The sequence below is a fragment of the Sebastes umbrosus genome, chromosome 17, assembly GCF_015220745.1.
Source record: "Sebastes umbrosus isolate fSebUmb1 chromosome 17, fSebUmb1.pri, whole genome shotgun sequence".
NCBI classification, from domain to species: domain Eukaryota; kingdom Metazoa; phylum Chordata; class Actinopteri; order Perciformes; family Sebastidae; genus Sebastes; species Sebastes umbrosus.
The window spans coordinates 236,001-259,485 of record NC_051285.1 but is presented as its reverse complement, the minus strand read 5'-3'; the positions used below and the strand labels follow the sequence as shown (position 1 = coordinate 259,485).

The 23,485-nt window shown below is 47.2% G+C and overlaps 1 protein-coding gene across 1 annotated transcript in view; it reads right to left on the bottom strand.

Moving 5' to 3' along the window:
• Positions 1 to 1,042: 1,042 nt before the first annotated feature.
• Positions 1,043 to 23,485, bottom strand: part of adamts2 (ADAM metallopeptidase with thrombospondin type 1 motif, 2) — a 24,991-nt gene continuing 2,548 nt past the window's right edge. Inside the window, exons 2-25 of the mRNA XM_037749079.1 lie at positions 22,474 to 22,958; positions 20,297 to 20,498; positions 16,646 to 16,752; positions 16,365 to 16,448; positions 14,794 to 14,877; positions 14,457 to 14,610; positions 13,815 to 13,920; positions 12,085 to 12,228; positions 11,859 to 11,991; positions 10,943 to 11,056; positions 10,690 to 10,835; positions 10,513 to 10,602; positions 10,332 to 10,414; positions 8,890 to 9,023; positions 8,552 to 8,675; positions 7,966 to 8,046; positions 7,722 to 7,885; positions 7,480 to 7,639; positions 7,245 to 7,377; positions 3,524 to 3,737; positions 2,964 to 3,093; positions 2,782 to 2,853; positions 2,239 to 2,476; positions 1,043 to 2,149 (exon numbers count right to left, since the gene is read on the bottom strand). Coding sequence (XP_037605007.1) covers positions 1,360 to 2,149; positions 2,239 to 2,476; positions 2,782 to 2,853; positions 2,964 to 3,093; positions 3,524 to 3,737; positions 7,245 to 7,377; positions 7,480 to 7,639; positions 7,722 to 7,885; positions 7,966 to 8,046; positions 8,552 to 8,675; positions 8,890 to 9,023; positions 10,332 to 10,414; positions 10,513 to 10,602; positions 10,690 to 10,835; positions 10,943 to 11,056; positions 11,859 to 11,991; positions 12,085 to 12,228; positions 13,815 to 13,920; positions 14,457 to 14,610; positions 14,794 to 14,877; positions 16,365 to 16,448; positions 16,646 to 16,752; positions 20,297 to 20,498; positions 22,474 to 22,958 — 4,172 coding nt within the window. The 3' untranslated portion in view covers positions 1,043 to 1,359. The remainder of the gene's footprint in view (positions 2,150 to 2,238; positions 2,477 to 2,781; positions 2,854 to 2,963; positions 3,094 to 3,523; positions 3,738 to 7,244; positions 7,378 to 7,479; positions 7,640 to 7,721; positions 7,886 to 7,965; positions 8,047 to 8,551; positions 8,676 to 8,889; positions 9,024 to 10,331; positions 10,415 to 10,512; positions 10,603 to 10,689; positions 10,836 to 10,942; positions 11,057 to 11,858; positions 11,992 to 12,084; positions 12,229 to 13,814; positions 13,921 to 14,456; positions 14,611 to 14,793; positions 14,878 to 16,364; positions 16,449 to 16,645; positions 16,753 to 20,296; positions 20,499 to 22,473; positions 22,959 to 23,485) is intronic.

Sequence of the window (23,485 nt, the reverse complement as noted above, 5' to 3'; positions counted from 1 at the left end):
GTTTCAGACTGTTGGTCAAACAAATCAAATCATCTGAAGTTGGACGCTTTGAAACTGTCACATTTTTCACTCTTTTAAGACAGTCTTTATAATTAAACAGTTAATTCATTATTCTCTTTTTGTTTTGTTTTGTTTTGTTTATCCTTTATGGTTTTTTAATCATTCGGTACGACCACGGTTGAGATGAAATGTCTGGTGCTGGTTTCTCTCCTGGAATAAAGCAGAGTAAAGAGTGAGGAGGAGGATGTGTGAGCAGATCTGTTGAACGATGTTCTCTGAGTGTTTGAAACTGATTCTTCTTCTTCTCCTCTGAACTGGTGTGATGATCCACGTTTGAACCCGTCAGCTGTTTCCACTGATGTGCAGACGTCAACACGCCGAGCTGCTGTGACTCATCAGATCTGAATTCAGTTTGATGTCAAACAGACGAGCAGCTGCTCTTCACGATGCACACAGAGAGAGAAACCTTTTAATGGAAACCACCAATATCTGAATCAGAGTCTGAAAAATGAAACAGCTCAGAAACATGTTGGATCACCAGATGTTGAGAGAAAAAACACTGACTTTGTACTTTGACACCAGAAAATAGTTCAGAAACGAGTCGTGTGAGGAACAGGAGACGGTGTGATCTGGTCGCTGTTTCTGGAGGTTTCTCTGTGTTTTATTTAACAGACATTTTCCCCGTTAATAGACGGGTTCGTCACCTTTACACTTCAGTTTGGGTTCAGATAACCCAAACCAGATATGAGGTGTTAATCAGAGAGCTCCGAATTAAATGTGAAGCTTTGAATTAAATGTGAAGTGGTTATTTCTTCCATGGTTGATGGAGGAAATGTTGGTTTCTATGGAGACGAGCTCCTTCTCTTCCTCTCCGACGCGTCGAGAAAACAAATGATACCGGCGGCGATCCGACTTCGCTGTTAGTGTGAGCACAGCGTTACCGTAGAGACATGAGAGAGTGGTTTCAATCTGAACATCTGACTCTCAGAGAGACGGAGAAATGTTGAGCTGTTCCTTCAACACGAGTCGTGATGACATCAGCAGCTGGATGAGGCTTTGCTTTATTTAGAAACAGGATTATTCGGTACAAACATCATGAATATGAAAATCAACAACTGAACATCAGAAGAAGAATGAAGCAAACGGTTCTGGTGTTAAACAGTTAGACCTTTCAGGATCACGTCTAGACTAAAACATGACTGACCTCCAGAGAACCTGTTGGTAAATCATCATCAGTCGTTTGTCTCGTCGGCTCTGCGGTCTGTTCCTCGTTAAGAGTTCGTTAGCGTTAGCGGAAGTGAGCAAGCTGCACATAGGTCATCACGAGTGAACAATAAAACAAAAAGAGAAATATTATTTTTAGTGTTTCCTGTCTGTCCTGCTCTCTCTGCTCCTGCTGGGTCTCTTCACAACATCCTTTCGTCGTCTCTCATTCAGAAGCTGCTGGATTCGTTTGTTTTGCGTTCGCTCGCGGATCGGCGGCATCCGCGGCACAAAGTAGTTCTGCTGTCCCCTGGCGACCTCAGCGTCCAATCCCACGATCCGGTACGGGACCTCGTCCACCGAGTTGTTCTCCTTCTTAGAGAGCGGGAAGAAGGAGGACGAGGATGACGACGGTGCTGAAGGTTCAGTTGACGTCTGAAGGCTCCGCCCTCCAGATGTTCTGTTTGGGGATGATGTGACGGTCATGATGTCATCAGGATCAGCTGACGTTGTTGTGGTGGTGGGGAACTCTGGGACGGCAGACGTCCTGACCGGCCCCGGGGTTGCACCTACTACAGGAACTGTAGCAGGGGACATTGTGGGAGTGGTAGTTTTCCTCTTGAATAAATGTGGTGGAGCAGTTTTTCTTGGACGCCTTGTAGTAGTAGAAGTAGTAGTAGTGGTAGTAGGAGTAGTGGTAGTAGTTGGAATGATAGGAGTGTCAGAGGGAATAGAAGGATTCTCGTAGGACGAATACTCGCCGTAATCGTCATACTCCACGTACACGAAGTCGGTGCTGCTCCTGCTGGTCGGGGGCGGAGTTACAGTGAAGCTGGGAGGTGGCGTGCTGATGATGTCACTGGTGATGTGACTGGTGATATAGCTGCTGTCAGACCAGGAGGAGGTGGATGCTGAAGTCATCGTCTCTGTGGTTAAACTCCACAAACTACAAGACAAACAAAGAAAGATCAGTGACAGATCAAGACTACCCCCCTCCAGCTGTTAATGGAACTTTCCAGGTCGATTCTTGCTGACCTGCTGTTGGCGGTCGGCGGGATCGTGCTGCTGAAGTTGCTGGAGTTGCTGGAGTTGCTTAAGTTGCTGGAGTTGCTGGAGTTGCTGGAGTTGCTGGAGTTGTCAGAGTTGCTGGAGTTGCTGAGGTTTACCTCGCGGCAGGATTTGCAGCACATCTGACGGTAGCCGGCGATGGAGCAGTACCGATTCAACGCCTCCATCCGGCAAAAACTTGAGCGGTCACCACGGCAACGCTGCCCTGGAGACAGAGCAGGAGCAATGGTTCAGTTATTGAAGTCTGACCACCGGAGCAGAACATGTGATCGGTGATTCCAACGTGATGTTTTCAGGTTTATTTATTGAGTCTCATCAGAGACCTGATCAACTCCACCTGGTGTCACCCTGTAATCTGTACCTGGATACAAGACCTGGTATCAATCACCTGGTTATTGCTATCTTACTTTTCCTTAGCTGAGACTACAAACACCTGAGTAACATTCACAGTCATCTCCAAAGAAGGTGGGGACAAGAGAGGACAAGAAAGGAGGAATATGTGAGTTGTACTGGAGGAGATCTTTGGAGCTGGGAAGTTTGGGTTGGACCTGGACAACCACTGAATGATGGCGGTCTTCTGGCCTGCAGGGGGGAAACAAACTCACAGTCAGCTACACACAGACTACACCTCCCAGCATCCCTCCCTCTCTGCAAGTGCACTAATATCTGGTGTGTGATTGGTCGATGCCTACCGCCGCAGGGTGGGGGCTGGCAGGTGCGGGTTGTGATTGGTCGAGGGTCGCTGCAGTTTCGGGCTGAACCCTCTGGACTCGAACACACAACCTGACGCTCCTGAGTCCCGTTTCCACATGAGACTGAACACTAAAAACATAAACAAGTTGGTCACACTCAGGTGTTCAGATTCTATACTGATCAGTTATTGATCCGGGTCATATTCAACAAACATCCTAAGATTTATAGTAGTTTTAACTGGCTGAGTAAGGCGATAGTCCAGAAAGAAGTTGCGTGTAATCCAGAGAGAAGGAAGCAAAAGGTCGTCCAGAAAGAAAAAAGTGAGGTAGTCCAGAAAGAAAGAAGTTAGAGATAGTCCAGCAAGATGAAAGTTAGATACTCCAGAAAGATGGAAGTTTGAGGTAGTCAGGGAAGTGGAAAGTTAGAAGTAGTCCAGAAAGAAGGAGGTGAAGTAGGCCAGAGAGAAGGAATTTAGAGGTAATGCAAACATTTCGGAGGACTCCTGGTGGTAAAATAACTTTGTGACTTATGAACAGTCCCCTGGTTTCACTCTTCATACCCGGGTCCAGGGCCCAGCTCGCCAGGCAGGGGGGCAGGGTAAGCGGTTGCAGGTTCGTTTCCCCTCCGGTCGGTCCCCACCACAGAGTTTGCTGTGCACTGAGCGCTGCTGCTGCTTCCCCATGCTGGACGTCTGCTGGCAGCTCACCCAGCGACGCTGCCATCCCGTCTGCCCGCAGGAGGCACTGCAGTCCTCCCACTCCCCAGTCACCCAGCTGAAGGGGCAGAAACAGAAGAATTTCATACAATAAACCAGGCTTTCTTATCGGACAAGAGCATCTTTCTTCACTTTTTCATGTTACCCTTTGGGTTGATGAAGTAGACTGTTCAGTCGACCAAAGTTCAGGACCTATAATCAGATATACTGTTTCCTGATGAAGTCCAGAAAGATAGATTTATGAGGTAGTCCAGAGAGAAGAAATGTGGTAGTCCAGAAATAAGGAAGGTAGAGGTAGTCCAGAAAGAAGAAAGGTAGAGGTAGTCAAGAAAGAAGGAAGGTAAAGGTAGTCCAGAAAGAAGGAAGGTAGAGGTAGTCCAGAGACAAAGAAGGTAGAGGTAGTCAAGAAAGAAGGAAGGTAGAGGTAGTCCAGAGAGAAAGAAGGTAGAGGTAGTCCAGAGAGAAGAAATGTGGTAGTCCAGAGAGAAAAAAGGTGGAGGTAGTCCAGAAAGAAGAAAGGTAGAGGTAGTCCAGAAAGAAGGAAGGTAGAGGTAGTCAAGAAAGATGGAAGGTAGAGGTAGTCCAGAAAGAAGAAAGGTAGAGGTAGTCCAGAAAGAAGAAAGGTAGAGGTAGTCCAAATAGAAGAAATGTGGTAGTCCAGAGAGAAAAAAGGTGGAGGTAGTCCAGAAAGAAGGAAGGTAGAGGTAGTCCAGAAAGAAGGAAGTGAGGTAGTCCAGAAAGAAGGAAGGTAGAGGTAGTCCAGAAAGAAGGAAGTGAGGTAGTCCAGAAAGAAGGAAGTGAGGTAGTCCAGAAAGAAGGAAGGTAGAGGTAGTCCAGAAAGAAGGAAGTGAGGTAGTCCAGAAAGAAGGAAGTGAGGTAGTCCAGAAAGAAGTAAGGTAGAGGTAGTCCAGAAAGAAGGAAGTGAGGTAGTCCAGAAAGAAGGAAGGTAGAGGTAGTCAAGAGAGAAAGAAGGTAGAGGTAGTCCAGAGAGAAGAAATGTGGTAGTCCAGAGAGAAAAAAGGTGGAGGTAGTCCAGAAAGAAGAAAGGTAGAGGTAGTCCAGAAAGAAGGAAGGTAGAGGTAGTCCAGAGACAAAGAAGGTAGAGGTAGTCAAGAAAGAAGAAAGGTAGAGGTAGTCCAGAAAGAAGGAAGGTAGAGGTAGTCAAGAAAGATGGAAGGTAGAGGTAGTCCAGAAAGAAGAAAGGTAGAGGTAGTCCAGAAAGAAGAAAGGTAGAGGTAGTCCAAATAGAAGAAATGTGGTAGTCCAGAGAGAAAAAAGGTGGAGGTAGTCCAGAAAGAAGGAAGGTAGAGGTAGTCCAGAAAGAAGGAAGTGAGGTAGTCCAGAAAGAAGGAAGGTAGAGGTAGTCCAGAAAGAAGGAAGTGAGGTAGTCCAGAAAGAAGGAAGTGAGGTAGTCCAGAAAGAAGGAAGGTAGAGGTAGTCCAGAAAGAAGGAAGTGAGGTAGTCCAGAAAGAAGGAAGTGAGGTAGTCCAGAAAGAAGTAAGGTAGAGGTAGTCCAGAAAGAAGGAAGTGAGGTAGTCCAGAAAGAAGGAAGGTAGAGGTAGTCAAGAGAGAAAGAAGGTAGAGGTAGTCCAGAGAGAAGAAATGTGGTAGTCCAGAGAGAAAAAAGGTGGAGGTAGTCCAGAAAGAAGAAAGGTAGAGGTAGTCCAGAAAGAAGGAAGGTAGAGGTAGTCAAGAAAGATGGAAGGTAGAGGTAGTCCAGAAAGAAGAAAGGTAGAGGTAGTCCAAATAGAAGAAATGTGGTAGTCCAGAGAGAAAAAAGGTGGAGGTAGTCCAGAAAGAAGGAAGGTAGAGGTAGTCCAGAAAGAAGGAAGTGAGGTAGTCCAGAAAGAAGGAAGTGAGGTAGTCCAGAAAGAAGGAAGGTAGAGGTAGTCCAGAAAGAAGGAAGTGAGGTAGTCCAGAAAGAAGGAAGTGAGGTAGTCCAGAAAGAAGTAAGGTAGAGGTAGTCCAGAAAGAAGGAAGTGAGGTAGTCCAGAAAGAAGGAAGGTAGAGGTAGTCCAGAAAGAAGGAAGGTAGAGGTAGTCCAGAAAGAAGGAAGTGAGGTAGTCCAGAAAGAAGGAAGTGAGGTAGTCCAGAAAGAAGGAAGGTAGAGGTAGTCCAGAAAGAAGGAAGTGAGGTAGTCCAGAAAGAAGGAAGGTAAAGGTAGTGCCTGTGGCGCCATAGCAACCAGAATCAGCCTGAACATGGTGAGCTGTGTATCGGCAGTGTGTTACCGTGGCGAGCTGTAGTGTGTTACTGTGGCGAGCTGTAGTGTGTTACCGTGGTGAGTTGTAGTGTGTTACTGTGGTGAGTTGTAGTGTGTTACCGTGGCGAGCTGCAGTGTGTTACCATGGTGAGTTGTAGTGTGTTACTGTGGTGAGTTGTAGTGTGTTACCGTGGTGAGTTGTAGTGTGTTACCGTGGCGAGCTGTAGTGTGTTACTGTGGCGAGCTGTAGTGTGTTACCGTGGTGAGTTGTAGTGTGTTACCGTGGCGAGCTGTAGTGTGTTACTGTGGCGAGCTGCAGTGTGTTACCGTGGTGAGTTGTAGTGTGTTACCGTGGCGAGTTGTAGTGTGTTACTGTGGCGAGCTGCAGTGTGTTACCGTGGTGAGCTGTAGTGTGTTACCGTGGTGAGCTGTAGTGTGTTACCGTGGCGAGCTGTAGTGTGTTACTGTGGTGAGCTGTAGTGTGTTACCGTGGTGAGTTGTAGTGTGTTACCGTGGCGAGCTGTAGTGTGTTACTGTGGCGAGCTGCAGTGTGTTACCGTGGTGAGTTGTAGTGTGTTACCGTGGCGAGTTGTAGTGTGTTACTGTGGCGAGCTGCAGTGTGTTACCGTGGTGAGCTGTAGTGTGTTACCGTGGTGAGCTGTAGTGTGTTACCGTGGCGAGCTGTAGTGTGTTACCGTGGCGAGCTGTAGTGTGTTACCGTGGCGAGCTGTAGTGTGTTACCGTGGCGAGCTGTAGTGTGTTACCGTGGTGAGCTGTAGTGTGTTACCGTGGCGAGTTGTAGTGTGTTACCGTGGTGAGCTGTAGTGTGTTACTGTGGCGAGCTGTAGTGTGTTACTGTGGCGAGCTGTAGTGTGTTACCGTGGCGAGCTGTAGTGTGTTACTGTGGCGAGCTGTAGTGTGTTACCGTGGTGAGCTGTAGTGTGTTACCGTGGTGAGCTGTAGTGTGTTACCGTGGCGAGCTGTAGTGTGTTACTGTGGCGAGCTGTAGTGTGTTACCGTGGTGAGCTGTAGTGTGTTACCGTGGTGAGCTGTAGTGTGTTACCGTGGCGAGTTGTAGTGCGTTACCGTGGTGAGCTGTAGTGTGTTACCGTGGTGAGCTGTAGTGTGTTACCGTGGCGAGCTGTAGTGTGTTACCGTGGTGAGCTGTAGTGTGTTACCGTGGTGAGCTGTAGTGTGTTACCGTGGCGAGTTGTAGTGCGTTACCGTGGTGAGCTGTAGTGTGTTACCGTGGTGAGCTGTAGTGTGTTACCGTGGCGAGTTGTAGTGCGTTACCGTGGTGAGCTGTAGTGTGTTACCGTGGTGAGCTGTAGTGTGTTACCATGGTGAGCTGTAGTGTGTTACCGTGGCGAGCTGCAGGTGTCGGTGCTGCAGGTGCGGCTGATGGCTCTCGGTTTGTTGATGTTGGAGCAGAACATCCTCTGAACCATTTTCCCATCGGCCTTCCTCCTGCAGCCAAACCTTGTGTACTGTTTCCCTGGCAACCAGACAACATCGTTAACTACATGCCGCCGTTACCGTGGTTACCTACACAACACAGCCTACTACTAGGCTGGTAACCAGCGGCAGAGCTGCGTACCTCCTCCGCAGAGTTTGGAGCACTGCGACCACTTCTTCAGCGCCCACTCATAGAAGATGGCGTCCTCCTGCACCAGGTTGGACTCCAGCGAGGACCGGAGATGATCCTGGATGATGTACTTGTAGGACACCGTGACCTTGGAGTCACCATGGGAACGGACCTGACGGACAGACACACAATGTTTTGTTTCTGCTTTAGACTCAATGCGATGCATGTTGGACTCCCCGTGTTGACGGACTGACCATGAGCAGCACTCCGTATGTCAGAGGCCCCGTGGTCTGGATGGACTCCAGCTGCTCGCTGTTGCTGTACTCCCACGCCACGCCCTTCTCGATCACCACTCTGGACTCTGGGAGCTCGTCGTCAGCGTTGAGGAAGAGGTTTCCCGTCTCCTGGTTCGTCACCGCTGGAGCAGGAGACAATGAAAACAAGGTTTTACCTACAGAAGATGTTCATGTTGGACAGACCAGCGTGTCCTCCTCTTACCCAGGATGTGAGGAGACCCTTTGAACTCCTGGATCAGCAGGTGTCGGGCTCCTTTGGGGATCTCCAGGATCTTCAGGTAACCTAGGCAACGGGAACAATAATCATTAATTGATCAGCAGCACTCATTAGTTACTGCAGCACCCGGTCATCAAGGCGTGTACGGCAGGATAGGTTAGGTTCATCAGACCGGGGACGTTAGGTTAAAACAGGTTTCATCAACTGACATCAGGAAGTTCCTCTGATTGGACGGGGTTTGACAGAGACAGGTCCTCTGATTGGACGGGGTTGGACAGAGACATGTCCTAAGATTGGACGTTTGTCAGAGACAGGTCCTCTGATTGGACAGGGTTGGACAGAGACAGGTCCTCTGATTGGACGTCTGTCAGAGACAGGTTCTCTGATTGGACAGGGTTGGACAGAGACAGGTCCTCTGATTGGACGAGGTTGGACAGAGACAGGTCCTCTGATTGGACGAGGTTGGACAGAGACAGGTCCTCTGATTGGATGAGGTTGGAAAGAGACATGTCCTCTGATTGGACGGGGTTGGACAGAGACATGTCCTCTGATTGGACGGGGTTGGACTGACCTGGTTTCTTGGTGCTGCGGGTGAAGTTTCCTTTGACGATCTTGCAGCTGGAGTTGTCTCCTCCACAGACTCCACATCTGTCCTCCTGCTGGTCTGAAGCAATCTGTCCATCACAGCCTATATGCTGCAGGACAGAGGACACAAGGACAGAGGACACAAGGACAGAGGAGAGGAGACGTTAGTTGAGGATCAGTAATTGTCTCTGGGACGTGGAGGAGACACCAGAATATAAATAAATAAATAAATGAATTAATAAACATGTTAACAGTTGTATTCTTTGTTCCAGTGAAATGCGTGAAGAAGGAAGCGTGTGTGAGGAACTGAAACTAAATAAAGACCTCACACTCTCCTCGCACGCAGACGCTGTGGGCGTCGCCGTAGGAACAGGGCGTCCCATCATGCACCATTCTGTTGATGGAAACCACCGCGGCCGTCTCCTTGGACCGACAGTACAGACGACAGCGCTCGTCAGCTGCACACACACACACACACACACACACAGATACATCATCACATATAATACATATAATATATAATACAAATACATATATACATATATATGAATATAATGAGCAGTCAGAGCTGCTTAAGGTGGAACATTTAAGGTGGAGCAGAGTTTAAAGAGTTTAAAGAGTTAAAGAGACGAGAGGCCTCATGTTTCCCTACAATAACAGATTCCTGACTGATGACTATAACATGTGAACACACACACACACACACACGCACACACACACAGACACACACACACACACACACACACACACACAGACACACACACGCACACACACACAGACACACACACACACACACACACACACACACACACACACACACAGACACACACACACACACACACACACACACACACACACACACACACACACAGAGAGAGCAGGGAGGATCTTTAAGTTCGGAAAGAATGTGTTCTGTGTTTTTCCCCTCACAGATTAGTGCTGTTTCCTTTTTAATTTATAATGTTTTATACTTCTGGTGAATATAATCCATCAGTCTGATTTCCATAGATGTATTTAGTATCTACAGTTCCCTTTGTTAACGCCTTATTTTGAAAAGCAGACGTAGTCCCACGTGTCTACTTCCTCTAACTTCTCCAAGGTGGTCTCTAGCTCTCCCGTCAGCTCCGTTCTCTTTATCCATCCATGGTCAGCTCCATCGGGGCCGTTTCAATGCAGAGAACAGACATGTCAGTATCTGGGTGCTCTACAGTCGTAGCGTCGGCCCATTTGACCACGGAGACGAGAGCGACGGCCGGCTCCACCGCCACGTTATTTTCGGACATATTTCGGCCAGTTTTTGGGCCATATTTCAGACATACTTTGGCTTTTTTTCTGCCTTTTTTCTGGACATATTTCAGAATTGTTTTTACATATCTCTGCCTTTTTTAGGAAATGTCTTTGGGCCATATTTCGGACACATTTTGTCCTTCTTTAGACGTTAGCATGCAGCTTTAGCTCTGCTCTGTCTAGCTCTGCTTTTCCTGTCAATGAGTGAAACCCAAAGTGTTTCCATCCTTTACTGGATGTGTAGTGTTTACCACGCTGGATTTAACATGGGAGGGTGCAGGTCGTATCCACGCTGACCCTCCAGCGGTTTAGACTCTCTGAGGTTTGTTTTGGTTGACGGATACGGAACGGATATGACGTCACGTTACTCAGACTACCACAATAAAAGCGGTAACTTCCTTCTACCTCCACATAGACTCAGATGAAGCAAATAGATCCATTCTGGGATTAAAACATCTGTTTAGAGATCTAGTATTTACGGTCGGGGTGTTGGTACGGCAGCCAGTGGTGTTTACGTCCTTCGTGCTCCATGAAAGGATTCCAGACTTTACACTGATCCTCTCTGAAACAAGAACACAGATAACACAGAGAACATTATACCTACTGACCTGAAGTCAGTCAGAGGACACAGATAACACAGAGACCAGCTGATCTACTGACCTGAAGTCAGTCAGGGGGGGGCAGTCTTCTTGGCTGCACAGCTGGAACTCGTAGCTGTACCCGAAGCAGGTCCTCCCCCCGTTGGCTGGACTGAGAACAACAACAGGTTAGAGCCTTCCGATTGGTGCGTTTGCTCTGTGACATCACAGACAGATGATCGACGGCTCGCTCACTCACGCTGGGCTGTCGCAGCGCCGGGCCCGGAACCTGACCCCGCCCCCGCAGGTCCTGGAGCAGCCGCCAAACGGACTCCACGACCCCCAGCCGCCATCTTGTCTCAGCATGTCGGGGGTCAACTTCATGCAGAAACCCTTGAAACAGTGCTGCAACGAGACCAGGTTAGCCTAGCTTAGCATAAAGACTGGAGGTCATTAGCTAATTAGCACTATACTAGTCACACAGCAAAGACCTGACCTGGACGTGTCCTCACCTTCCCCGGTCCACACTTGGTCCCGTCCAGCGGCGGACCTTTCTTGGTCTTACAGTAGAACGGGTTGATGTAGTCGCTGCACCACAGCTGTTTGCAGGGCTCGATGTTGGTGTACTGGAGACAAACACAGACCGTTTTAATCAGGGATGAGCCTTTCCAAGCCGACCTAGAGCCGGTGGCGGCGCACCGCCTCGTATGCGGGACTCCCCAGCCTGCCGTGTGTCGCTCACACCCTCCAGCTGGCTGTTAACGAGGCTCTTTAGGCACAGAGAAGTACTCGTATCGGTACTCGGTATCGGTACTCGGTATCGGAGAGTACCCAGATGGAAGTACTTGTACTCGGTCTGAAATAAAGTGGTATCGGTGCATCCCTAGATTTAAAGCTAGAGTGAAGATCCTGGTATCATAGTAAACTAGAGAACCTGATGAATCCATCGGTACCAACCAGGTCAGACTAGCTGGTCATGAAGGAGGTTAAATAACGCTCCAAACCGACACTCAATGTTGGAGAGGAAATGTGTCATGTCAGTTTCCAAATGGGTCCCTTGACCTCTGACCTCCAGATGTGTGAATGTAAATGGGTTCTATTGTGGGTCTAATGTTCAAACAGCAGCAACAGAAACTGGAAACATGTTTTAAATCCTCATTAAAGTCTGACTTCTATAATCTGAACAAACTGAGAACTGAACATGATGAGCTCAGAACCAGAGACAATAACAGAGACGTCATCTGCAGTTCTGTTGTGTGATGTCATCAAACGTCTCTCGATTCACGTCCTGACCAGATGTGGTGTTGGCCTCCAACCGAAAACACACATCAGCAGGTCACATCTGGACAGACGGACAGACAGACAGACAGACAGACAGACAGACAGACGTACAGACAGACAGACAGACAGACAGACAGACAGACGTACTGCGGTACAGAGGCTGTATCCTGGTCCGAAGTCGAAGCGACACTGTTGGTCCATGGAGTAATGAAACCCCGGCAGCTGAGGCTGAGCCGGCCAATCGTGGTTGAACGGGTCGTCACGGAGACAGTCATAGGTACTGAAGAGACAGACGGACAGACAGACAGACAGACAGGTCAGTGTCTCTGTGGTTGACAGTGAGTAGTACTAGTGTTAATATTGCAGTACTGACTCCAGGTAAGTGTGTAACTCCTTCCAGCTGCAGCGGGACCAGTGGTACCGATGGAAGGTGGCCTGAACCCGCGGAGACATGATGCTGCCCACCGGCACGTCATCGACACAGTCGTTTGCCTCGCCGTCGTGCTCCATCCCTAACCTGAGACAGACAGACAGACAGACGGATGGTCAGACAGACAAATGGATAGGTAATGATAAAGTGAGTCCGTTATCATCTCTACGTTGACATCTGGAAGTCGGTATCATCTCTACGTGGACATCTGGAAGTCATCGTCTCTACGTGGACATCTGGAAGTCATCGTCTCTACGTGGACACCTGGAAGTCGTTATCGTCTCTACGTGGACATCTGGACGTCGTTATCGTCTCTACGTGGACACCTGGAAGTCGTTATCGTCTCTACGTGGACATCTGGAAGTCATCGTCTCTACATGGACACCTGGAAGTCGTTATCGTCTCTACATGGACACCTGGACGTTGTTATCGTCTCTACGTTGACACCTGGACGTCGTTATCGTCTCTACGTAGACAACTGGAAGTCGGTATCGTCTCTACGTGGACACCTGGAAGTCATTATCGTCTCTACGTGGACACCTGGACGCCGTTATCGTCTCTATGTGGACACCTGGAAGTCATCGTCTCTACGTGGACACCTGGACGTCGTTATCGTCTCTACGTGGACACCTGGAAGTCGTTATCGTCTCTACGTGGACACCTGGACGTCGTTATCGTCTCTAGGTGGACACCCGGAAGTCGTTATCGTCTTTGCGTGGACACCTGGAAGTCGTTATCGTCTCTACGTGGACACCTGGACGTCGTTATCGTCTATACATGGACACCTGGACGTCGTTATCGTCTCTACGTGGACACCTGGAAGTCGTTATCGTCTCTAGGTGGACACCTGGAAGTCGTTATCGTCTCTACGTTGACACCTGGACGTCGTTATCGTCTCTACGTGGACACCTGGAAGTCGTTATCGTCTCTATGTGGACACCTGGACGTCGTTATCGTCTTTAGGTGGACACCTGGACGTCGTTATCGTCTCTACGTGGACACCTGGACATCGTTATCGTCTCTACGTTGACACCTGGAAGTCATTATCGTCTCTATGTGGACAACTGGAAGTCGTTATCGTCTCTACGTGGACAACTGGAAGTCGTTATCGTCTCTACGTTGACAACTGGAAGTCGTTATCGTCTCTACGTGGACACCTGGACATCGTTATCGTCTCTATGTGGACACCTGGACGTCGTTATCGTCTCTACGTTGACACTTGGAAGTCGTTATCATCTCTACGTTGACAACTGGAAGTCGTTATCGTCTCTACGTGGACAACTGGAAGTCGTTATCGTCTCTACGTGGACAACTGGAAGTCGTTATCGTCTCTACGTTGACAACTGGAAGTCGTTATCGTCTCTACGTGGACACCTGGACATCGTTATCGTCTCTATGTGGATACCTGGACGTCGTTATCGTCTCTACGTTGACACTTGGAAGTCGTTATCATCTCTACGTTGACAACTGGAAGTCGTTATCGTCTCTACGTGGACAACTGGAAGTCGTTATCGTCTCTACGCGGACAACTGGAAGTCGTTATCGTCTCTACGTTGACACCTGGAAGTCATTATCGTCTCTACGTGGACACCTGGACGTCGTTATCGTTGCTAAAACTGAGAGTTCTTTCGATGTTGTTGTGAATTTGAGTGAACTGTATTTGTGTATCTCACACGTGTCCTGTTTCATGGGCAGCTACGAAGGCCGAGGAAAACCCGTCTTCAAGGACGAGGACGCAGCTCCGATGTAAGTGACACATTCCTGTAACTGGAGCATAACCTGCAGAGAGAGGTCAAAAAGTCAGAGGTCAGGCAGGTGGTATTAGTAGCAGTATTTGTATTATTAGTGGTACTATTAGCAGTAGTACTCTGCATGCCGGGCGGGGCCAAACACATTCCTGGTAAATGGTTAGTAGCAGTATTTGAAGACTTAGTAGTAGTACCCTGCAAGCCGGGTGGGGCCAAACTCCTGCATGGCCAGGGAGACGGTGTAAGAGGTAGTTTTATTTGTAGTATTAGTGGTAATATTAGCAGTAGTGTCCTGCATGTCCAAGTGGCTGGACCCTTGCCTGGTCAGGTACATGCCTTTAGTAGTAGTACTTGTAGTATTAGTGATAGCATTAGCAGTACTTTCCTGCATCCTGGAAGGGGCCAAACTCCTCATTAGGTAGATGGTATTAGTTGGAGTACTTGTAGTATTAGTAGAGGTATTAGCAGAAGTACCCTGCATGCCGGAGGGGCCAAACTCCTGCCTGGTCAGGTAGATGGTATTAGTTGGAGTACTTGTAGTATTAGTGGTAGTATTAGCGGAAGTACCCTGCATGCCGGAGGGGCCAAACTCCTGCCTGGTCAGGTAGATGGTGTGGTCGTGCTGCTCGGCGTGGCTCTGCTCCTGGTACTGGAGATACGACCATCCACAAACATTCTCCAAACTCTTCTGGGGATTCCCCACAGAGATCAGGTCCTGGGACTGAAAGAAGGGACAACCGGTGTGTGTTTTTAGCTAACATGTAGAGGTGTAATGGAGAGCAAACGTTTAAAAATCTGAATTTATATTTTTCGTACAATGGAATACAACAACTGGACAACTTTACAGAAAAGTGCTCGGACCAGAAACCTTCAGCAGCTGTGAAACAGCGTGAGAGTTTGGTACCTTTGATGGAGACAACATGATGATTCGGACCAGAACAACATTGATGTTGGCGCCCAGAGAATGATCCTGATAGATCTCATTGACCTGGAACAGAGAGAGAGAGAGAGAGAGAGAGAGAGGGAGAGAGAGAGAGTTGCTGTAAATACATTAATCCATCGAGCTATTTGACCAATTTTTCTAAAGTTGGAAAATGCAAGACTCAAAATTCTAACGTTGTACCTTTTTAGATTAACGTCCTAGAACTCTTTTAGTGTCAGTACCTCATGGTGGCGGAGGGGTTTCCTGTAGTTCATGGTAAGGTCACTAGAGACCAGACAAAGAGCGATTCATTGACCAGACGAGGTAAAATCGGGGCCCGTTCTAGGGGCCAAAGGTGAGTGCCTGATGGGTGACCTTTGACCCATGGGGGCCTGGCCGGGCTGATCCCAAAACAAAAAACAGGGGCCGACTGCCTCGAGGCTCACCCAGATCAAAGACAGGAACAAGAGTCCACTGTGATTCCAGCTGAGTCCCAATTCAAGATGGAAGATCAGACATCTGACTCTTGGTACATCAGTGATTTAAATTTTGATATAGACAGACCTTTGTTTGACCGTGACCTTCACTGGAATGAGAGTCAGTACCTCCCAGTCTGAGGCCATGGTTCTCTGCCGGAAAATGCTGGATTGCGCCCTCCGGGTTGGGAGGGAGTCTTTGCCCCAAGCGAGGGAGTTCAAGTATCTCCGGGTCTTGATAACCAGTGACTCTAACAACTCTCAGATAACCTCAACGACTCTCAGATGACACCAACGGCTCTCAGGTGACTCTAACAACTCTCAGATAACCTCAACAGCTCTCAGGTGACTCTAACAACTCTCAGATAACCTCAACGGCTCTCAGGTGACTCTAACAACTCTCAGATAACCTCAACGGCTCTCAGGTGACTCTAACGACTCTCAGGTGACTCCAACGGCTCTCAGGTGACTCTAACAACTCTCAGATAACCTCAACGGCTCTCAGGTGACTCTAACGACTCTCAGGTGACTCCAATGGCTCTCAGGTGACTCTAACGACTCTCAGATGACTCTAAGAACTCTCAGGTAACTCTTACGACTCTCTGGTAACTCCAATGGCTCTCAGGTGACTCTAACGACTCTCAGGTAACTCCAATGGCTCTCAGGTGACTCTAACGACTCTCAGGTAACTCCAATGGCTCTCAGGTAACTCCAATGGCTCTCAGATGACTCTAACGACTCTCAGATGACTCTAACGACTCTCAGTTGACTTTAATGATTCTCAGGTGACTCTAACGACTCTCAGGAGACTCTAAAGACTCTCTGGTGACTCTAACGCCTCTCAGGAGACTCTAACAACTCTCAGGTAACTCTTACGACTCTCAGGTAACTCCAATGGCTCTCAGGTGACTCTAACGACTCTCAGGCGACTCTAACGACTCTCAGGCGACTCTAACGACTCTCAGGTGACTCTAACGACTCTCAGGCGACTCTAACGACTTTCAGATGACTCTAACGACTCACAGATGAGAGGCATTCACCACAGAATTAAAGATCTGAGTGCATGGTTTCACTTACTATGTTCATGAGTGTCAGAAGATATTTCTGAATGTGGTCTCGGCCGTGGAAGAGAAGAACTGAATAATCCACAGCTAACAGAACCTGGAGGAGGAAAAGAGGAGGAGAGGTTAAAAAGTTCAGCAAACATTCAACAGTTCATCAACCTCTGTCTCAAACAACAGTTCATCAACCTCTATCTCAAACAACAGTTCATCAACCTCTGTCTCAAACAACAGTTCATTAACCTCTGTCTCAAACAACAGTTCATCAACCTCTGTCTCAAACAACAGTTCATTAACCTCAATGTTAAACAGTTCAGCCTCTTCAATGTAGCGCCGTCGTCGAGCCGATCTGGATCCGGACCACAACACATTCTGGATCAAGTTCAGAGAACCTAAAAGAGGACCTGGAGACAAACAGAAGAGCAACATCAGTCTTTTACACTAATATACATGTAGTCAGAGAAAGGACTGAACTCCCTCGGTCCCTCGGTCCGTCAGTCTGGACATCTGATGATGTTTAGTTTTATTAGCTGTTATCTTACTGGATGCTTGGATGACTCAACTGACTCTCAGATGACTCTAACGACTCTCAGATGACCTCAACGATTCTCAGGTGACTCTAACGACTCTCAAATGACCTCAACGATTCTCAGGTGACTCTAACGACTCTAAGGTAACTCCAACGACTCTCAAGTGACTCTAACGACTCTCAAGTGACTCTAACAACTCCTAAGTGACTCTAACGACTCTCAAGTGACACTAACGACTCTCAAGTGACTCTAACGACTCTCAGATGACCTCAACGATTCTCAGGTGACTCTAACGACTCTAAGGTAACTCCAACGACTCTCAGGTGACTCTAACAACTCCTAGGTGACACTAACGACTCTCAGGTGACTCCAACGATTCTCAGGTGTCCCTTTGTGTCCTTGTGTGTCCCTGTGTGTCCTTGTATCATTGTGTATATTGTACATCAGAGTTTAAAACTAGCTGAGTCGTCGCTGATCTGAGTTCAGACAGAAACAGATGTTGCTTCTACAGGTGTGTTGTTGCTATAAATAACTCAGTGAGCAGGAGAGAGAACGAATCATTTCACATTAAAGTGCTAACAGACTGCAGGTCAGAGGTCGGAGCCCAGCTGTGATTTCATTGGCCGGTGAAGGAACAAGAGAAAGAAGTCCTGCGTTGTTCTGTCGTCCAGTAGAACCTGAATCTAAATAAAGTTTCAGTTTGTTTTTTCTCTCTGTGCATCCAGATGTTTTCCATATTGTGTACTGATGCCTTCATAAACATCAACAGTAACATCTGGTGGAACGTAAACTATAATATATATAAACCACAGCAGGTTCAGCATTCCACCGCCAGCAACAGGGGACTGTTTGCTCGCAGTCGTACGCACACAATAATAATAACTATAACAAAAATAAAATGGTGAAATAGAAACAGATATCTACGTCAGACGTCTGGTTTTCAGCTTTAGAGTTTCAAGTGTTCAAGTCAGAGTTTGAGTACAACATGAAGACAGAACAGCTGGTTCCTGTTTCACAGATTTCGTGGCATTTTATATATAAAAATGAGGTCTGTCAAAGTTAACGTGAAGTAACGACTCTCAGGCGACTCTAACGACTCTCAGGTGACTCTACCGACTCTCAAGTGACTCTAACGACTCTCAGATGACTCTAACGACTCTCAGGTGACTATAACGACTCTCAGGTGCCTCTAACGACTCTCAGATGACTCTAACGACCTTCAGGTGACTAACGTCTCTCAGGTGACTCTAACGTCTCTCAGGTGACTCTAACGACTCTCAGGGGCCTCTAACGACTCTCAGGTGCCTCTTACGACTCTCAGGTGCCTCTAACGACTCTCAAGTGACTCTAACGACTCTCAAGTGACTCTAACGACTCTCAGGTGCCTCTAATGACTCTCAAGTGACTAACGACTCTCAGGTGCCTCTAACGACTCTCAAGTGACTAACGACTCTCAGGTGACTCTAACGACTCTCAAGTGACTCTAACAACTCTCAGGTGACTCTAACGACTCTCAGGTGCCTCTAACGACTCTAAAGTGACTCTAACGACTCTCAGGTGACTCTAACGACTCTCAGGTGACTCTAACAACTCTCAGATGACAGACATTTGCATAAAGCAGCATATTTGTCCACTCCCATGTTGATAAGAGTATTAAATACTTGACAAATCTCCCTTTAAGGTTCATTTTGAACAGATAAAAAATGTGAGATTAATTTGCGATTGACAGCCCTAATAAAAATATCAAATGATATTAATTCAAGTTATTAATGTCAGAACAAAAGGTTCAGTTGTAATAACCAGACGTCTATCAGGTCATTTCAGAGTTCTGTGTTGGAGATATGAACCCTGGTTATGTTAATGTGTTTTCTGAGTGGAGACTTTATGAAAACATCTGTCGTGGAGGAAATGACATCAGACGCTCTGAGGTCACCGCTGCCGTACGGCCGTAGGGCTCGGGGACGAGGTGAGCTGAGGTGAAATCAAACTGGCTCCTGATTGGCCGACGCTGTTGTTGAAGACACAAACAGATTCCAGAGACCGAGCTGAGAGGAGCTGAACTATCCGTCAACTCCGAGTCCAAAACCTCAAAACCTCAAAACCTCAGAACCTCAGAACCTCCAGAACCTCCAGAACCTCCAGAACCTCCAGAACGCTGAGCGTCTGAGCGTCGGACTGCCACGTCGCAGTGTGTGTGTGTGTGTGTGTGTGTGTGTGTGTGTGTGTGTGTGTGTGTGTGTGTGTGTGTGTGTGTGTGTGTGGGTGTGTGTGTGTCTCTGCCAAGTTTCCTGGAACAATTTCTCTGTTTTCAGTTTGATTTTTTTTCCTTCTGCAGAAACTTTACAGCAGCTTCACAGTGAAAACACTCCATCTCTCCTCGATGATCATCACGTCAACTAACCCATACCGTACACGTGACCTTTGACCTCTGCATTTAACCCTACAGTCAGATCACAACAGGCAACAACAGCTGTCAGTGTGTCAGTGTGCTGACTTGACTATGACTTGCCCCAAACGTCATGTGATTATCATAAAGTGGGCATGTCTGTAAAGGGGAGACTCGTGGGTACCCATAGAACCCATTTACCCGTATCGGTACTCGGTATCGGAGAGTACCCAAATGTAAGTACTTATACTCGGTCTGAAAAACAGTGGTATCGGTGCATCCCTAGTAATATTGTATGCGTAGTATTGTATGCGTAGTATTGTAAGGGTAGTATTGTATACGTAGTATTGTATGTGTAGTATTGTAAGGGTAGTATTGTATGCGTAGTATTGTAAGGGTAGTATTGTATACGTAGTATTGTATGTGTAGTATTGTAAGGGTAGTATTGTATGCGTAGTATTGTAAGGGTAGTATTGTATACGTAGTATTGTATGCGTAGTATTGTATGCGTAGTATTGTATGCGTAGTATTGTAAGGGTAGTATTGTATGCGTAGTATTGTAAGGGTAGTATTGTATACGTAGTATTGTATGCGTAGTATTGTATGCGTAGTATTGTATGTGTAGTATTGTAAGGGTAGTATTGTATGCGTAGTATTGTATACGTAGTATTGTATGCGTAGTATTGTATGTGTAGTATTGTAAGGGTAGTATTGTATGCGTAGTATTGTATGCGTAGTATTGTATGCGTAGTATTGTAAGGGTAGTATTGTATGCGTAGTATTGTAAGGGTAGTATTGTATACGTAGTATTGTATGCGTAGTATTGTATGCGTAGTATTGTATGTGTAGTATTGTAAGGGTAGTATTGTATACGTAGTATTGTATGCGTAGTATTGTATGCGTAGTATTGTATGTCTAGTATTGTAAGGGTAGTATTGTATACGTAATATTGTATGCGTAGTATTGTATGCGTAGTATTGTATGCGTAGTATTATAGTGTTCCGTGTAATCATCAGTCAGGGTCAGGCTCACCTCTGAGGATGTCATCAGCTGTTTGATTGACAGCTGCTTGTCTCTTAATGACGGCTGAGGAGCGATAAACAATGTGTTGTCTTCCTCCTTCCTCCTCTTCCTCCTCTTCCTCCTCTTCCTCCTCTTCTTCTTCTCTTCCTGTCCTCCGTCGATCCAACGGCTCGATGAAAAACTCCTCCTGACCCGTCCGGATCATCCCGGCCTGCAGATTAAAACAAGAGTCAGCATTAATAAACTATGAGTCAGCATTAATAAACTATGAGTCAGCATTAAAAAACAGTTCCTGCACACAAACTGATCAAAGTGATTGATTGATTGTGTTTTATGTATTGATCAGTTTAATGAGTCGTTGTTGCTTTAAGTCACATCAGCGGCTGCAGCACCAAACACTCCTCTTCTCTTTTCTTTCTGTCTTTCTGTCTTTCTGTCTCTAAACGCCTCTCATCTTTCACCCACATCTGGCTTCAATCAGCCGGCTCTGCTCCGCTGTAAGAGGTGAAGGTAAACTGGGACTGCGTCCCCACAGAGGAGAGAGAGTCAAAGTGTTTCAGGTCTTCATGTTTTACAGTGTTCAGTTTGTGTCTGCAGGTCTGAAATCATTTCTGTTCTCACATGAACCGACTTGTTGCTCTTCAGTTCCTCGTCTGCTCTCCGACTGTTTAACTGAACGTCTTCACACTCACATCTGTTTTTATCTGGTTTAAAACTTTCATCAGCTGGTTGGGATTGAATTGAAAAAAACATCTTATAATTATTATTCTTTATCTTTTTACAAATGGTGCTTCGTTTAGTCCAAGATTTTCATTTTGACTCTAACGACTCTCAGATGACTCTAACGACTCTCAGATGACTATAACGACTCTCAGATGACTCTCAGGTGACTCTAACGACTCTCAGATGACTCTAACGACTCTCAGATGACTATAACAACTCTCAGATGACTCTCAGGTGACTCTAACGACTCTCATGTGACTCTAACGACTCTCAGGTGACTCTAACGACTCTCAGGTGGATCTAACGACTCTCATGTGACTCTAACGACTCTCAGGTGGATCTAACGACTCTCAGACGACTCTAACGACTCTCAAATGACTATAACGACTCTCAGATGACTCTCAGGTGACTCTAACGACTCTCATGTGACTCTAACGACTCTCAGGTGACTCTAACGACTCTCAGATGACTCTAACGACTCTCAGGTGGATCTAACGACTCTCAGACGACTCTAACTCAGGTGGCTCTAACGACTCTCAGGTGGCTCTAACGACTCTCAGATGACTCTAACGACTCTCAGGTGACTCTAACGACTCTCAGGTGACTCCAACGACTCTCAGGTGACTAACGACTCTCAGATGACTCTAACGACTCTCAGGTGGATCTAACGACTCTCAGACGACTCTAACTCAGGTGACTCTAACGACTCTCAGGTGACTCCAACGACTCTCAGGTGACTCTAACGACTCTCAGATGACTCTAACAACTCTCAGGTGGCTCTGACGACCTCTCAGGTGACTCTAACGACTCTCAGATGACTCTAACGACTCTCAGGTGACTAACGACTCTCAGATGACTCTAACGACTCTCAGGTGGATCTAACGACTCTCAGACGACTCTAACTCAGGTGACTCTAACGACTCTCAGGTGACTCCAACGACTCTCAGGTGACTCTAACGACTCTCAGATGACTCTAACAACTCTCAGGTGGCTCTGACGACCTCTCAGGTGACTCTAACGACTCTCAGACGACTCTAACTCAGGTGGCTCTAACGACTCTCAGGTGGCTCTAACGACTCTCAGGTGACTCTAACTCAGGTGACTCTAACAACTCTCAGGTGACTCTAACGACTCTCAGATGACCTTTTTACAAATGGTCCTTCGTTTAGTCCAAGATTTATTTATATTTTAAATGTATGTTTTCATTAGTTAAATGTGACGACAGCTGCAGCAGTGTCACTCCTTCTGTTAACGATATGTTAATGATATGCTAATGATATGCTAATGATATGCTTATCATGTTATTGGTGTGTTAATAATGTGTTAATGATATATTATTGGTGTGTTATTGGTGTCTGTTTATCATGAGGGAGTGAAGAAGAGTGATGAAGAGTGATGATGATGAGGGACCGATTCAGACCGTCTGCTCTAATAAAACAGTGACATCATCAGGTGACACCTACCAGCCCGTCACAGGTGCTGACGGCAACAGACGTGTCCTCCATGTTGGACACCTCTCCCGTGTAGAAGCAGCCGGCGTCTCCTATTGGCTGAGAGTGTCTGCGTCCTGACTCCTCCCACCACTCCATGATGGCGGAGGGGGCGACCAGACGAGTGTTGGGACGCAGCCGCAGGTGCAGCTCCTGACCGAACACCGTCACGTTGTAGAAAAGCTCCGCCTCCTCCTCCGCCCTGTGGCCCTGCCCTCTCCAGCTGCGCCCCGTCTGGTTGGACGGCGGCACGGCTGTGGGTGGGGCCTGTTGTAATCTGGGCCCGTCTGTCTGTCGGTCATCTTTGGTGTCAGTGGGCGTGTCCCCGGCGGAGTGGGCGTGTCTCTTGCTGCGGTGCAGGTGGTGGGCGGAGCCTGACGGCGACAGGAAACGGCCCTCTGAGCTGGTCCTGATTGGACGAACGACATCGAACTCTGACAGGACCTGATGGAGAGAATCTGAGAGAGAGAGATAGAATCACCTGTAGTGATGTCAGTGTGATGTCATCGTGATGTCATCGTGATGTCATCGTGGTCACAGAGCTCAGGTGTTAAATGTTATTAATAAAGAAACACAAAAACCCGAGTTATCATGAAAACATGAATCTATACCACACAGATATAATAAAAATAATAATAATAATAATAATGATAATAATGAAACCAGCTGTTTTGCTTTAGTTATTAGAGTTGCTGTAGATGTCAGTGAGGTTCTGAAAGAGGGTTTGTGTTCTGATGGATCAGAACCTGGAGGAGACTCAGTTCAAACTGTGAAAGAAGTCTGGTGAGGGATTAATGGACACGCCACGTTTCAGTCTGAAAACATCCAAAACAGACGAAAAGACCGCAAAAACATCTGGAACCGAGAGCCAATCAGAGCAGAGCGACATCACTGATGAGTGTGTGTGTGTGTGTGTGTGAGAGAACAGTTTATCTGCAGTGATTTAACGAGGAGGGAGGCTGTTGTCTTTCTGTCTGAGGTCATG